The 15,041-nt window shown below is 38.4% G+C and overlaps 1 protein-coding gene across 1 annotated transcript in view; it reads left to right on the plus strand.

Annotated features, from left to right (window-relative positions):
• TRIM24 (tripartite motif containing 24) overlaps window positions 1–14,310 on the plus strand; it is a 62,318-nt gene extending 48,008 nt beyond the window's left edge. The window contains exons 12-19 of the mRNA XM_050905758.1: window positions 2,922–3,057; window positions 4,068–4,140; window positions 5,496–5,664; window positions 6,219–6,532; window positions 9,322–9,454; window positions 10,887–10,961; window positions 12,268–12,417; window positions 13,554–14,310. Coding sequence (XP_050761715.1) covers window positions 2,922–3,057; window positions 4,068–4,140; window positions 5,496–5,664; window positions 6,219–6,532; window positions 9,322–9,454; window positions 10,887–10,961; window positions 12,268–12,417; window positions 13,554–13,763 — 1,260 coding nt within the window. The 3' untranslated portion in view covers window positions 13,764–14,310. The remainder of the gene's footprint in view (window positions 1–2,921; window positions 3,058–4,067; window positions 4,141–5,495; window positions 5,665–6,218; window positions 6,533–9,321; window positions 9,455–10,886; window positions 10,962–12,267; window positions 12,418–13,553) is intronic.
• Window positions 14,311–15,041: the final 731 nt, after the last annotated feature.

Raw genomic sequence — 15,041 nt, forward strand, 5'->3', positions numbered from 1 at the left:
ATGCAGGATTGCCTACATGTAGCTGGCAATATTCAGAACTGTTCTGGGAGACAGCTGTTAGGACAACGAAGAAAAATAACATTGCAGGTTGTGATTGTAATTGGACTTGTTTATTTGGATGCTGCATATTTTTCCCCCACCCCCCATAATGATACTAATAAAAATGAGTTCGCTTAGCTTTTTTTTACCAGTGTCCATAGATAGCACTGGTTTGCTGATGATATTTCTGGTAAATTCATAGAATCATAGAATGGTTTGGGTTGGAAGGGACCTTAAAGATCACCTAGTCCAACCCCCCTGCCACAGGCAGGGACACCTTCCACTAGACCAGGTTGCTCAAAGCCCCATCCAACCTGGCCTTGAACACTTCCAGGGGAGGGGGCATCCACAACTTCTCGGGGCAACTTCTTCCACGGCCTCACCACCCTCACAGTGAAGAATTTATGCTTTACATCTAATCTAAATCTACCCTCTTTCAGCTTAAAGCCATAACCCCTTGTCCTATCACTACATGCCCTTGTAAAAAGTCCTTCTCCAGCTTTCTTGTAGGCCCCCTTTAGGTACTGGAAGGCTGCTATAAGGTCTCCCCAGAGCCTTCTCTTCTCCAGGCTGAACAACCTGTCAGCCTGTCTTCATAGGAGAGGTGCTCCAGCCTCTGATCCTCTTTGTGGCCCTCCTCTGGACTCGCTCCAACAGGTCCATGTCCTTCTTATGCTGGGGGCCCCAGAGCTGAACGCAGTACTCCAGCTGGGGTCTCACGAGAGCAGAGGGGCAGAATCACCTCCCTCGACCTGCTGGTCACTCTTCTTTTGATGCAGCCCAGGATCGCTGCATCAAAAGATGCAGCGGTTGGCTTTCTGGGCTGCAGGTGCACATGGCCGGCTCGTGTTGAGCTTCTCGTCAACCAGCACCCTCAAGTCCTTCTCCACAGGGGTGCTCTCAATCCACTCATCACCCAGCCTGTATTTGTGCTTGGAATTGCCCCGACCCATGTGCAGGACCTTGCACTTGGCCTTGTTGAACTCCATGAGGTTCGGACGGGCCCACCTCTCAAGCCTGTCAAGGTCCCTCTGGATGGCGTCCCTTCCCTCAAGCGTGTCGACTGCACCACGCAACTTGGTGTCATCAACAAACTTGCTCAATCCCACTGTCCATATCGCTGACAAAGATGTTAAACAGCGCTGGTCCCAGTACTGAGCCCTGAGGAATGCCACTCATCGCTGCTGTCCACTTGAACATCAAGCCATTGACCGCAACTCTTTAAGTGCGACCATCCGGCCAATTCCTTATCCACCGAGTGGTCCATCCATCAAATCCATGTCTCTCCAATTTAGAGACAAGGATGTCGTGCAGAACAGTGTCAAATGCTTTGCACAAGTCCAGGTAGATGATGTCAGTTGCTCTTCCCTTATCCACCAACACTGGTGGAATTTTTAACATTTTTTTAATATATTTTTAAATCATTCAAGGGGCTGTCTTAGGTAGGTATTGATTGTTAGTATAATGGCTATATTCCTTATCTCTTTTCCTTTTGGTACTTCTTTTCTTCATATATCCTCTAACATGCCTGTGAGCCAGTGATAGAAGGAGCATCATAAGATCATCTTTTCTTAAGCTTCTAAACTTCTATTTCATAGTTTCTTCTGATTGGTATGTGTTTGTCAGAGGTCCACATTAGAGCTGTTGAGTTTTAGTCAGTTGACTTTATTCTTTCAAATAACTGCCAAGCTTATTTTTGTGGTCTAAGATTTGTAGATATCTGAAATGTCATGATTTTCTAGTCGTAACTTGCTGTTACTCCCTGTTTCTCCCACCTGTCTTTTGTTCTCGCCAATAAACTCTCAGATAAAAGTGTTCTATTTTTTAAATAGAGTACATAGAGTACAGAATCACAGTATCTGTCAGGCTTAAAATGTGACCTATACAACACGATCATAAAACTACTGAGTCTGTGAGACATTTTAGCTTACTGATTTTTGTGCACAGTATTATGAACTCTTCTACTTTATATATGGTTAAGTTTATGCTATTAAGATACATGGCCCAAATCACTGTAAATAGGCTGACGTAGCAGAGGCTTCTGCATCCAGTTTGGATAAGTCTAGCTTATAAATAGAAATTTCAGTGGTCAATGAAGTTGATACCAGTGGATTTGTGAGGTGTCTGGATAACTGAGAAAACTGATACCAAGGTGACCTATTTTCTTATCAAACATGATCTTATGTATTGCAAAAACCCTAACATTTCAAAAGGTCGTTTTTCTTTATCAAACCAGAATGTGTAATTTTTACAGAAAGTTAGAATGGTAAATTTGGAGCCCCTAAAACAGAGTTCAGTTGTCTGACCTGGGCTGTGGGTGGAAAGAACAAGTGTTGGTTTGCTGTTTGCATTTTGAGTCAATATGCATGGCCCCTGCCCAGAAGGTATGTGAGACAGATGCAATTGAGCGTCCTTTGAGGTTCTTCCAGTCCTGTTAAACACCAGTGGATTAATGGGTAGTTTGTGTATTGCTTATTATCTTTTTTTAGAGTATATAACGTGAGCATATCAAAAGAAGGTACGCAGACAAAAATTCATCTCTTTCTTCAATGTTTGAAAGCTACCTGTCTGATGTAAGCCTTCTCTGTAGCTGATGGAGAAAAATTGGCACTTACAGAATCATCTGATCTTAAAATGAAGCACTGTCTGGATTTGGCCATTTCTTTTCTTTGTAGAGAAAGCAAGATGTCCTGTTTACCACCTCATTTTTTGGATGGCTAAAGCTGGTGAAATGCATTTTGGTCTTCACCTTCAAAATAACAGTATGGCAGAGGCATGGGGTGGTTTTTTGTTGTTTTTTTGGTGGGTTTTGTTGTGGGTTTTCCCTACCCCCCACCCCCCTCCCAACACTAACTGCTTCCCCTCTCTTCCCCACCTTTTAGATTGATTGTTCAGGAAACATCACACTGGATAATGTTGTAAGGAAGGATGGCACTGCAGAGCAGAATCAGCCAAAACCCCCTTCGAACAGAACTGTGCAGTCACCAAATTCATCGGTACCATCACCAGGCCTCTCAGGTAATTGGAATGTGGTGCAATTTTCTGTTTAAGTGGTGTAATGAAAGAATCTAATGTGGCAATGTTAACACCAATACCAGAATTAGTGAAGTAACTATTTTATATCAAAGATGAGAAATATGAAAATGGAGGCAAACTTGTAGAAATCCTAGTAGGAGGTAAAGTTGAGACAATATTTTAGCGTTGTGAACAAAAGTAAGTGGCCAGATCTTAAAAACATGGAGGGAGAAATGTAGTAGATTTTAGCAACTTGCATAGAAATCCATAGAAAAATGGCACTCTTAGGAGTACACCAAATTAAAACCTAGAAACTGTGCTGAGACAAGTATTTGAAAAAGCAAGATAGAATGTAACAGGAGACAGTGGCTGCAAATGGTGACTCGGGGAGTTCAAGTTGGGTATTAGAGAATCTTCTTCACTGGAAGGGTAGTGCAGCACTGACACAGGTTAACCAGAGAAGTTATTGTTATGGGTAGCTAAATGTGGTGGATTTGAAGGACCCAGGGGATTCCTGTCACCGTGCCTGGTGGCAATCAGCATCTGCTCCTTACTCCCATTTCCCAGTCTGGCCTGTAGTAAGGCTATGTGAGCGTGAATTCCCAATAAGCACTCGTGCAATGTTCGTGCACTAGCATGGCATTCATGCACTTGGGGAGGTTAGCTGAGACAGATGGATAATTTAAAGTTTCCTAGCAGATCTCCTGAGAGATCTGCTAGAATTTAATAAGGTAAGACAAAACAAACTGCAGTGATCCAAGTGGAGGGGTCAGCCAGGCAAAGGTACTGACCCATTAGTCTGCTTATGTGCAGTGGGCCCCTTTTTTTGTCCTCTCCTTCCCTCTATTATCCCATGCTTCTCCTCCTCTCATGAATTTGTATTAAAAGAGATATGGGTTAAATAAATGACACTGCAGGAGAAATTTTCTCCAAAACCTGTGTGCTGCTTTTGAGTCACATCTCAGACTTAGCACAGACCTGTGTTTCGTTCTAATCTGATTCTTCTATCCTAGGAGGAGTCAGTGTGACAAACATACACCCTCCAATTCGTTCACCCAGTGCCTCCAGTGTTGGGAGCAGAGAGAGGTAAGGAGAGAGTGGGAGAGAAAATGATGTAACTTCCACCTCTATAGAACATGGCTCAGTCTCTTCTCTCATTAATGCATATAGAAGTCAATTTGCCTCACCTTCTCTGTTAACAGGCCAGGCCTGATGGTTATTACAGTACTCTTTGCATTCTAAAAGTAGTGATTTCATTTGTAGTGTATTAATAGCACATCTAAAAACGTGTTAACTCTGTAAATGATGGCTAGGTTGGCATTATTAAAAGAATGCCAATTCTAAATTAGGTTTTAAATTCAGAAAAATCAGCTAAAGGAAAAAGTTGCATATTGAAAGTCCTCGTGAAACTATAAATGACTTCAGATTTAAGGAACTGATGTTACAAAGAAGGTTATTAAGAATTTTCTGCCATAATATAGTTAGTTAAGTGAGCACTAGATATCTACTGAGAGTCTACACAAATGTTTTTATCCCGTAGTGATGGAATATTAATGAACAAATAGATTTACACAATGTTGTTTGAAGAGTGCAGATCCATTAATGTGTTCCAATAAATTAGAGCATGCATCTGACATGAGATTAATTTTTCATGCAGAAAAAAATCAGATGGCATTCGTCCTACTTGAATTGGAAATGCAGATGCTTTTTAATATGGAATACCTTTTACTCTATTCCATTTATGTGTTAAATTCTGTGAAGGACTCTTATGAACTATTTAAATGTTTGTCTGAAGTGTTTTTTACTTGCATTTAAAAAATGTGATTCTATCGGCTGCTGCTTGAATTTAAAATTCTTCATTATTATTAAAAAAAAAAAAAAGCTGGTATTTTTGAGTTTGGTTGTCCATCCTCATCCTATTATGACTAAACACATGAAAAAAGACAGATCTAGTTCTAAAAGTAGGGGCCCAGTTTTGGTAGAGCTGCAAGGCTGTAAGAAACTCTCCCAAGATAATGTAAATATGTGTCTTATCTGGCTTATTCGCTTGTGTGGTTTACAATGATCAGTTCAGCTCTGGAGAAGCACTGGCCTTCCCCAAAATACAGCTGCATCTCCTCCAAAGTGGGATAATGTTCAGTGGAAGTGCTTTTTTGGGTATGTCCTAAAAGAAACGGAGATTATTTGCAAATCTTGCACTAATGGGAAGTAAAACCGTGAGTAATTCTCTAGTTCTGGAACTGTGCCATTACAATTTTCCCTTTTTGTAATGCCTTTTTAATATACAGGAAAGGAAATAAACATGGATGTTGTATTCTATAAAAGTAATACTGTAGTGCTCAGGATTCAAAGAAGCAAAATGGATTAGCATCCTGAGGTCTTGGAAAGCATCGGTGTACAAAAAGCATCCAGTTCTGACTACCTCTTTCTGTCATTTACAGTTCTGGCTCCTCCAGCAGGCCACCAGGAGCTGATTCTACACACAAAGTCCCAGTTGTTATGTTGGAGCCGATCAGAATTAAACAGGAGTCAAACGCACCAAATGAGAACTTTGATTTCCCAATTGTTATAGTGAAGCAAGAAACGGATGAGGAATCCCGGCCTCGGAATGTAATATTAACAGTTATAAAGATCTCCTTTCTCTTTGATGGAGGGTATTTTGCATTTATGGGGAATAAAATCATTTACTAATACTCTGTTGGGGACTTTTTCAGGGGAAAACTAAAAAGCTAAGCAAAAGGAACAGGTGAAATTCAAAATCAAACTAGCTCTACTGCCAATTCAATTAATTAATTGGTGCAGTCAGACTGCTTTTATCCATTGAAAACCTGGGAAGGCAGGAAATAGCTTGCAAACATCAAATTTTCATGTGGTGCTAGGAAGTGTTTCTAATCATAGTGCAGTAATATACATAAATAAGGTTGCTAGACTTTTGGGGCATCAAAGACTAGTTTTTTATTAGTGGAGCAGTAAATAGCCTTTCATAGCTAATTTCTTGTGTTTAGTTGCCTGGTGCTATAGTACGATAGTAATTTTTGCATGCATGTCGCAAGTTGTATGGCTGCTTGCATATAAATTTGTTATTCTGGTCAGTTTACTTGTTGTTAGGGTCATGTAAATTCACATAAATATTATAATCTGGCTTCCTTTGTTTCTTCTTACAGGCCACCTTTTCAAGAAGCATACTTACTTCATTGCTGTTAGATAGCAATCATAATTCCACTTCTGATGAAGCTGTCTTAAGAACAGATGCACCGGACAGCACAGATGATCAGCCAGGGGTACTGCAGGAGAACACTTCCAGTGGGAAGACAGGATGGATAGGCCCCTCCCACATTGGAGAGGGCAGAAAAGAGGATGATCCCAATGAAGATTGGTGTGCAGTATGTCAAAATGGAGGGGAGCTCCTTTGCTGTGAGAAGTGTCCCAAAGTATTCCATCTTTCTTGTCATGTCCCTACGTTGATGAGCTTTCCAAGGTAATTATGACCCCTTCGATTCCGTCTAAGCTTGCTTTAAAAGACATAAGCTTTTTATTGTGAAACCCAGTACAAGAAGTTTCAGCCTCAAAGGAAGCAGTGTCTTCTTTGAAGTCTTGAATCCAGAAGTTTTATTAATTGGTGAAAATTGGAATTTGCATTGAAACTCCAGTTTAACTTTACAGATTTGCAGCCACGATAATAAAACTCTTCACTTATTTGGCAGTTAAACAAGACCACTCACATCTAGGGCATCTATTATTAAAATTGGGCCACAGAATCACCTATCTGTCATAACATGTTTTAAGGATGACATAAGATTTACATTCTTTAATAATAATAATAAAAAACTTAAAGAAAAATCTAAGCTAATATACTATTAAATATATTATTTGCTATAGTGCTAAACATGGCTACACTCCAAGCATGGGCTGTAGCGACTGACGTCTTCTAGTAACGTCTCGTTCAATGTTGAAACAAGCAGCAGGCTTTCTTGATTGGCTGTTACAAAACAACTACTCAGTTTCTTGAGTTTCAAAATACAGTCTAAAATAGGTTGTTGTTATAAGCATTACTGGCGTTTGCTTCTGGAATTAGTGTCTTTGATTAAAATAAATGGCATCTTGCAATGTTCCAACTTGGAAATGCCATGCAATAAGCTTATTAGTATTAAAGGATAAAAACATCTGTCATAACATGTTTGTTGTTTAATGCTTTTATAAATATTAGGTTTTCTTATTAAATATCAGCATAGTTTGCTGGTGTAAAACATTTGGATAGCAACTTAGTTTAGTACATTGATCATCTCTGTGCTACTCTGAACAATCATACTTTTGCAAGCATATCTACTATTCTAAATATCACTAGAAATGGCACATTAAAATGTTTCTTTTACCTTTTGAAACTTCGAATTACGGTTTGTTTGTTTGGTTTTTTTAAATAAAATGATGCTATGTTACAGCTTTGTGCCATAAGAAAAACCCAGTAAAGTTAAAGTAATAAACATTTGTGCCTTTCTGACAAGAAAAAGATAATCTTTAAGCAGGTAGACAACTATGTATTTACATGGCTTTGTTTCTATTAAAGCTTCAAGAATAAGTCTTTAAAATTTCTCTTTTTTACTGGATCATTCTGTGGAAACTGGGATGATGATGTCCAGGGGCAACAGAGCCAAAAACAGCTTTTCTGACAAGTGTTCAGATCTGTAAAGGTGCATATTAATACAAGTGCACTGTGTTCCTCGACTTCAGAACCACAGTTAGCTTAATTTTCCTCCTGGCTTCACATGTATCAGGTTTTTGTTCTCATCTTTGTGGTTTTGTTGTTTTTGTTTGTTTGTTTGTTTGTTTGTTTTGTTTTTTTGCAGCTGTAACAGTCTGCTTAACAAACTTCGGTCTCTTAGCATTAGTTCCTTCAAACACACAAAATAATTCCTTTTTTATTATGTCAGCAGTGTCAGTCTACTTCTTTCATGATTGCTTTTTGTTCTTGCTTCAGGTGGATAGAACAATTTCCCCTATAGATTAACAAGGTCACTGCATCTCTTCCTTCACGCCAACCCATCTCACTCTTCCTGATTCTTGGATATTTAAATGCATCGTTCCTCCATCTTTCATGTGTTTCCTGTTTTCGTGCATCATAAGATCTTTAGATCATGGCCTGTATCCATTTTTGTATATCTACCACATCATTTCTCTGATGCTAGTCCAGGCACAGAGGTGACACTGTCATATAAATAACTCGGTCAAGTTAAGACAGTAGAAGGTAAAAGTCTCTTTGAAGGAGAATGCCCATTATTTACTACTGTGTGCTACAACTAGCAGTTGGTGGAAATCTTTGGATTACTCTGAATAAAAACCAGAAAGGTTGTTTGTTTTTTTTTTTAACTTGGAAAGTCTGCCTTACTATCGAAATGATCTAAAAGGTGCTGCAGAAGCTATTTCCCCTTTACAAAGATCTTATTATTATAACAGCTCTGAGTAAATACACGCAGTTAGATCTCATAACTGGTTATTGCTGAATTCTGTCTACTATGTAAGAAGTACAATTCAGCCCTCTTGTGGTTGTCTGCAAGCATGGAATTTTCTTCGTTTGTGGAGAACTATATTACAAACACAGACTCTTCATAGGTTTTTCAAAACTTTGAGGTTCACGAATTGTACTAGAGAATCAGTGAACATAGCTTGTAGAACTAATTGTGTTGTAATCTTATGCTGTCATTTAAATCTATAGGGTTTTCCTAGACTAACTGATAAAATCAGGAAGATCTGAAGGTTTTAGGGAGTGAAGAATTTTGCAGTTTTCCAAAAAATCTTGTCTAGGGTAATTTATATAGAGTAGTAATATGTTGTAGATCAAGCGTGTAGAGAGAATATATAGTTCTCGCCATATAACACTAACACTTTTCCTTCTGTTTGGCCTATACGATTCCTTCAGTCTCTCTGTAGTTAGGAAACAGAACTCTTAAGTGCTTTGCTTGAATCCTATAAGCTCAAGTGAAAAATTTCAGTACTAACAAAGGTAGACACCATTTGTCCATTATGACAAGCCATTTTTCTGTTTGACACCATTAATGACACCAGTGCCATTGAAAAGGAAACAAAGTTCTAATAAAGCATTTTTGCCAGCAGTCTCTGCCTTTTGTAGTGCTTAAAAAACCAACAACAAAACAACACACGATGCAGAAAAAACACCCCACAAATGAGGAACTTATCCAGAAATATGTGGAAAGCCTTTTGTCAAGAGTGTGTTACATCACTGAGGCCAATGTGTCTGTTTGTCGTCTTTAGTGGAGAGTGGATTTGTACATTCTGTCGGGATTTGTCCAAGCCAGAAGTTGAATATGACTGTGATAAACCCACTCACAGCTCTGAAAAAAGAAAATTGGAAGACACTGTGGGTTTGGCGCCAATAGACCGTAGGGTAAGGATAAAATGAGTACTGTCTTCCTGCTTCTTGTATTCTGAAATGTATGCATCTTTTAAAAAGTGATGGTAAAAAAGGAGAATGAACTTTTTAAATAAGCTCTGAGATCATAGCAGCCTTCATGTAAACATGCTGAACAACACATGCTGAATGTCTGAGAAGTGGTTGTGATCTGGTGCTCTGAACTGGGATTGTGTTCTAGGAATTACCAAGTGCTGTTTCTAACAGAGCTCTCGTATACAGTGACCTTGCATTGAGAATTTTTTTATTTGTTTGTGCTTTCCAAATTTGGCATAGATTGACCTTATCAACTCATGGTTTTAGTCTTTAAAGCACTTCGTCAACATCCTCTTAAAAAATTAAGGTGGCTCTTTCACAATGAAGATATACAGAGATGCAATACTGATCCTGCAGAGGTTAACACAAGTCTCTGGGAATAACTGCTATCCTTTTGCAGCTTTGAATGTTCTGGTAGAAAAGCTACAAAGCAAGCAGTGGGTCTCCAACTTTTGTTTTTCCCTTAAACCTCAGAGTTAAAAGAAAAAAATTGTGCCTTTGAGGAGACAGTTGAACTGCTTGACAGAATCTTTTGGATTCTTGGGGTTTTGGGTTTTTTTTGCCTTTTTTGATTTTTCTTATTTCTTTGTAGTTTTATTATTATTTTAGAACTTTTTTTAAAGCGATTTTGAGCTGTACTGGAAACTTTCAGCACTGTTTTACTTGGTTTAAGTTGGTAACTTGTGTAAATACACTGAAATTAGTATTTTGTTGGGGGTCTTAGTCTACCTGTAGAACCATTATTTACATGTGCTGCTATCTAAAAGGAAAAAAGCTAGCTCTGCTTGTGTTTTGCTTTAAATGTAAGTTATAAAAATGTAAGTTGTAAGTCCTGTAAATATTCTGATAAAGGATCAGCAAGCATGAAATCTCACAAAACTATTTTTAGAATCTCTTTCAAGGCTTAAGATCCAGTTTAATATATTTGGATACAAAAAGAAAAGATATTGCTTCCCGCTGCTAACAAAAGCACTGTAGGCTTTGCAGTTACAGAGCAGTTATACCCAGATCAAGAAAAATATTACTGCTATCTCTGAATATTTGTAAAGCACTAAGAGCCACGCATACTTTTTTATTCCCCAGAATGTCTGCTGGGCTCAGCAAATGCTAAATAACGCTGTTAGTAACTGTATGAGGTTTCATAGTATGCATTTGAGAGTTGATAATGATATATCCGTTGCAGAGAAGGAATACCATAGGCCACTAGTTATGACAGTTAATCATGCTTCCAAATACAGTTTCTGTGCTCACTTTTCTGCTTAGGGGCTGAGGGAGTACTGAGCATCCGTTTGGTATTTTCTGTAGTTTGTTATTTTAGAACAAATCATGTAGGATTCTCTAGTTACTTGGGTATCTGTTTTTCTTGACACAGAAGTGTGAAAGACTGCTGCTATACCTCTACTGTCATGAAATGAGTCTTGCTTTTCAGGATCCAGTTCCTCCCACAGTATGTACCTCACTTCTTTCCATTTTGTGTTAGTAGCATAATTGGCATGTTTCTAATGGCATTTTCATGTCCCATCACGGTCCATTATCAGAAGTCAAGCTTCCCAGCCATTGAGTGTATTAAACATGTTTAATTTTATTAAAACTGTTTGAAGGGGAGTTAAAAGTTGAAGCATTGGGTTGGAAGGGGATTTGCTAGTAAAATTCCCCAAGAACTGATTTTACTTAGTACTTCAAAAATAGACACAAAAAGTAAATTCTAATGCTGTCTGCTGATTTCACAGTGCTGAGTGATATCACTAAAAAGGTGAAGTGGGATATGTTTGGTTTTTTAAAAAGTGACCTGATTTTGAGAGTCAGAGTACTCCATAGTACTAATATGAAATTGAATTTCTTATTATTAGCTTGAAATTTATTAGTTTAAAATGGTAAACAATACCTGGGTGCATTAGAAGTCCAAGGATACACAGAAGAGTTACCAGTGTGATCAGATGAAAAGTACCTCTTTTATGTATGCTCTTCAAGACAAGTCAATGGGAAAAGAATTCATCAATAAGTAATATGCTCCTATGCACCCTTTTCATTCCATTTGAATAAGAATTCTTCTTTTGAAGAACATTCCACAGAGTTTAATAATAAGAAAGGGCACAAGAGATTAATTGATTAATCGTATGATAGTCATGTATTACTAAATTCAGGTATAACAGCATTTCTCTTAAAATGTGAATCTAGTTCGGAAAAAAGTATAAAAATATTATAATTGGATTTCATATCTTATTTTCTAATTTCTAATTCTTTCTGAAGAAAGAATAAATCTTAATCCTACAACCACAGTTTGAGATCCCAAAATCATTGATAACTCTGGAATTTTCCACCATTTCCAAGGACATATTTCATGACCAAAATTCATTTTGAGCAACCCATGTACTGTCTCCGTTTGAGTGGGTTGCCAGAGTTATCATACGGTGGTCTTGAGAGTGAAACTTAATAGGTGGCTTATTTGACTACATCCAAAAATAATGTCCAAATTGCTTGCATGTAGTCAATGTAGGTGGGGTTTTTTTATTTGTTTTTCTTTTATTTTAAAATAGGCATTGGGAGGAGTATATTTTAGCCAGCAAAACTAGCATACGTCACTGTTGTTCCAGAAACTGTCTGCATAGATGTTAAAAGTACAATTCTTATGTCTTAGAATTGTACTTTGAAGATGAGACTAAATCTTGCCCTCTCCCTCAGAGCTAAAGGTTTATAAAACAGTAAGTAATGAACATGACTGCATTCAGTAAAAAATTTTATTCTCCATTTAGGTTCCTGATTACTACAAAATAATCAAAAAGCCTATGGACTTGTCAACCATCAAGAAAAGACTTGAAGTGACCAATTCATTCTACACAAAGCCAGAAGATTTTGTGGCTGATTTCAGACTGATTTTCCGAAACTGTGCTGAATTTAATGAGGTTAGAAAATTAGATACTTTATCTGGTTTTGTAGGCTTAGTTGCTTTCAGGAAAACTGTAGTGGGGGTAGAACTTACAACACAAGAATTTATTGTATTAAACTTACTTTGATGATGAGACTGCAGTGAAAACATAGATCACATTTGAAACTACTGTGGTGTTAGATGACTATTCAGTGTAGATCTTTCCATAGAAGGAAGGAGGATTCTAACAAACATGCTAGCTGAACGGCAGGACAGCAGGTAAAGAATAGGACAGTTGTTCATCATAGAGGTTAATGGTGAGCATTTGATTTAAAAATTGGTTTAATCCTCCTTGCCTCAAATCTTAAATTCAGTGGGATTTTCATTCTGGGAGGTCCGTACTCACCCTTATGATTTCTAGTTGCATGTTGAGTGATTGTTGTTATCCCTCACTGCCCATAAGGGAACACTGCTGAAAAAGGGATGCAGGTACTGTGTGGACCACAAAATGAGAGAGAATTACACTGGGAATGAAGGCTTCTCTAAGTGGCCTCAATGGGGTTCTCATCCAGTCACCCTTGATAGCTGGGAATACTTCCTGCCATGGTGACCTCTGCTTCAGGAAACTAACTGATCAGCCATGGTGGCTATGAATGACTTTAGGACTGCCTAGTCTTCCAGGTTACAATCATCATCTATCCTAGTAATATTTTCATCGTAATTAAAAAAGGTCTGTAAGCTAGAGAAATTGTAGCATTGCAAGCAGTTTTTCCAAAACACTTTTAACACCCTGAAGGCATACCTATATATTTCACAGCATAACCCAACTTCTTTCCCTGTCCGCCATCCGCACCCCCCCCCGCCTCAGTCAGAATTTAAGAGTTTTTAGAATATCTTTATATAGCTTTCAGAACCCAGGCACTATGGCTTTTGCAATTGGCTTCTGTGATAATCCATCAGAGAAAAAAGTCATTGGGGTGTTCGCCAAAAGATCTGTCCTCGCCCTCTGTTTTGCAGGCTTGTGCTCGTTGGGACCATGTGTTCCGCAGGTGCCATTCTTACTGCTGATTGGGGTTTTTTTTTTTGTAGTTTGTAAGAGCACCTAAAAGACCTGATGTGATCTAAGTATAAAGCTATTTCGTGATGCATTGATGTTGTTAATTCACCCAACAGCCTGATTCAGAAGTGGCTGATGCCGGCATGAAACTTGAAGCGTACTTTGAAGAACTTCTAAGGAACCTTTATCCCGAGAGAAAGTTCCCTGTACAACCCAACTGCCAGAGTGAAAAAGATAATCCAGAACTTACTGATGACTCGGATGATGACTTTGTACAGCCCCGGAAAAAACGCCTCAAAGGAGAAGACCGTCAGTTGCTTAAATGAGCCATGTGTTACTATGGAACGTTTTTTAAATACTAAGAATACTTATCACTGTTAATTGTGAAAAGGGGAAAAATCATGACTGCTTTGACTTGTAGGTTTGTGGATATTTACTAGACTTTCTACCCCTTGTCTGAAACACGAATCTAATGGAGATCAAGGCATGTGGAGAGCTTCTCTGAAGTTCCAGACTTTCATCGTACTTCTGGAGCAGCACAGAAATTGCCATTTGCGTGGGGTGACAGCTGTTTAACTTTACTTTGAGGAAGAAAAGAAGTTTGTATAGAATTGAACTTTAAAACATTACATGGGTTCAACATGTGGCTTTCTGAGTTTGAAGAAAATGTGATCTCACCAGACTTTTAATTTTACCAAAGGCATGTGGCTGGCCATAATTTGATTTCTTTGTACTGTATTTAACACAAGCCATGAAAACAGATGGTGTAATATTATCGTCCTGCAATACTGACTGGTACCATGAAAGTGTAGTTGCCCCCAGAGAAGTTATTGGTTATTTTAAAATGTAAGGGAGAGTGTATTAAAAATAACTTTAAAAAAAAAAAGGAATTTGTTTGAGAGTTTTTAATGGAGGAAGTAAAGGACAGAATGCTTTGTTTCGCGCCATTTTTCTCACCACCAGCAGTGGTGAGTAGTATTCCTGTACTGTTTTGTGTAACCGGTGTCTCAAGTTTGATGTACCTCTGTTTAATGGAGTCGATGGCAAAGTCTTGAGGGGAAAAATGTTTGCTTGCAGCTATCAGTCAGTCTTTATGTATGTTTAGAGAGGGGAAAAAAGCATCCTTTCTGTCCACAAGCTCTTGTTGTTTTTCCAAATTTCTAAATATGTTGTTGTCAGAATGCAACCAGCATCGTTACTCACTTGGAAGTACACAAGTTTGAAGAGGCAGAGAAAAATGAAAGGTACTGCTCTTCAACCCTTCATCTGTCCCTGTTAAAATCACCAGACGGTGAGGATAAATTACCTTTTTTTGTTCTGTCTACTTTCCAGAAGCACTGACGACAATATGGATGGTTGTTTCTGCCGTCAGAGATTGCAGAGTTAAAGAAGTACTTGTCTATGGTTGCTCCAGCTATTGGTTTATACTCTTCATTTATGTCATCTTAAATGAAAACTGAGTTTTCGGGACAGCAGGCAGTCTTTTGGATTAATTGAGCTCTGATTGTGCCAGAATTTTGCAGATGGAGTGGTGAAGACATCCGAGTGTACACAAGCCTGCTTTTGACTTGCTATGTAGCACTGATGTGGTGCTGTGGATAGAT

This window comes from Gymnogyps californianus, chromosome 1 (assembly GCF_018139145.2).
Source record: "Gymnogyps californianus isolate 813 chromosome 1, ASM1813914v2, whole genome shotgun sequence".
NCBI classification, from domain to species: Eukaryota; Metazoa; Chordata; class Aves; order Accipitriformes; family Cathartidae; genus Gymnogyps; species Gymnogyps californianus.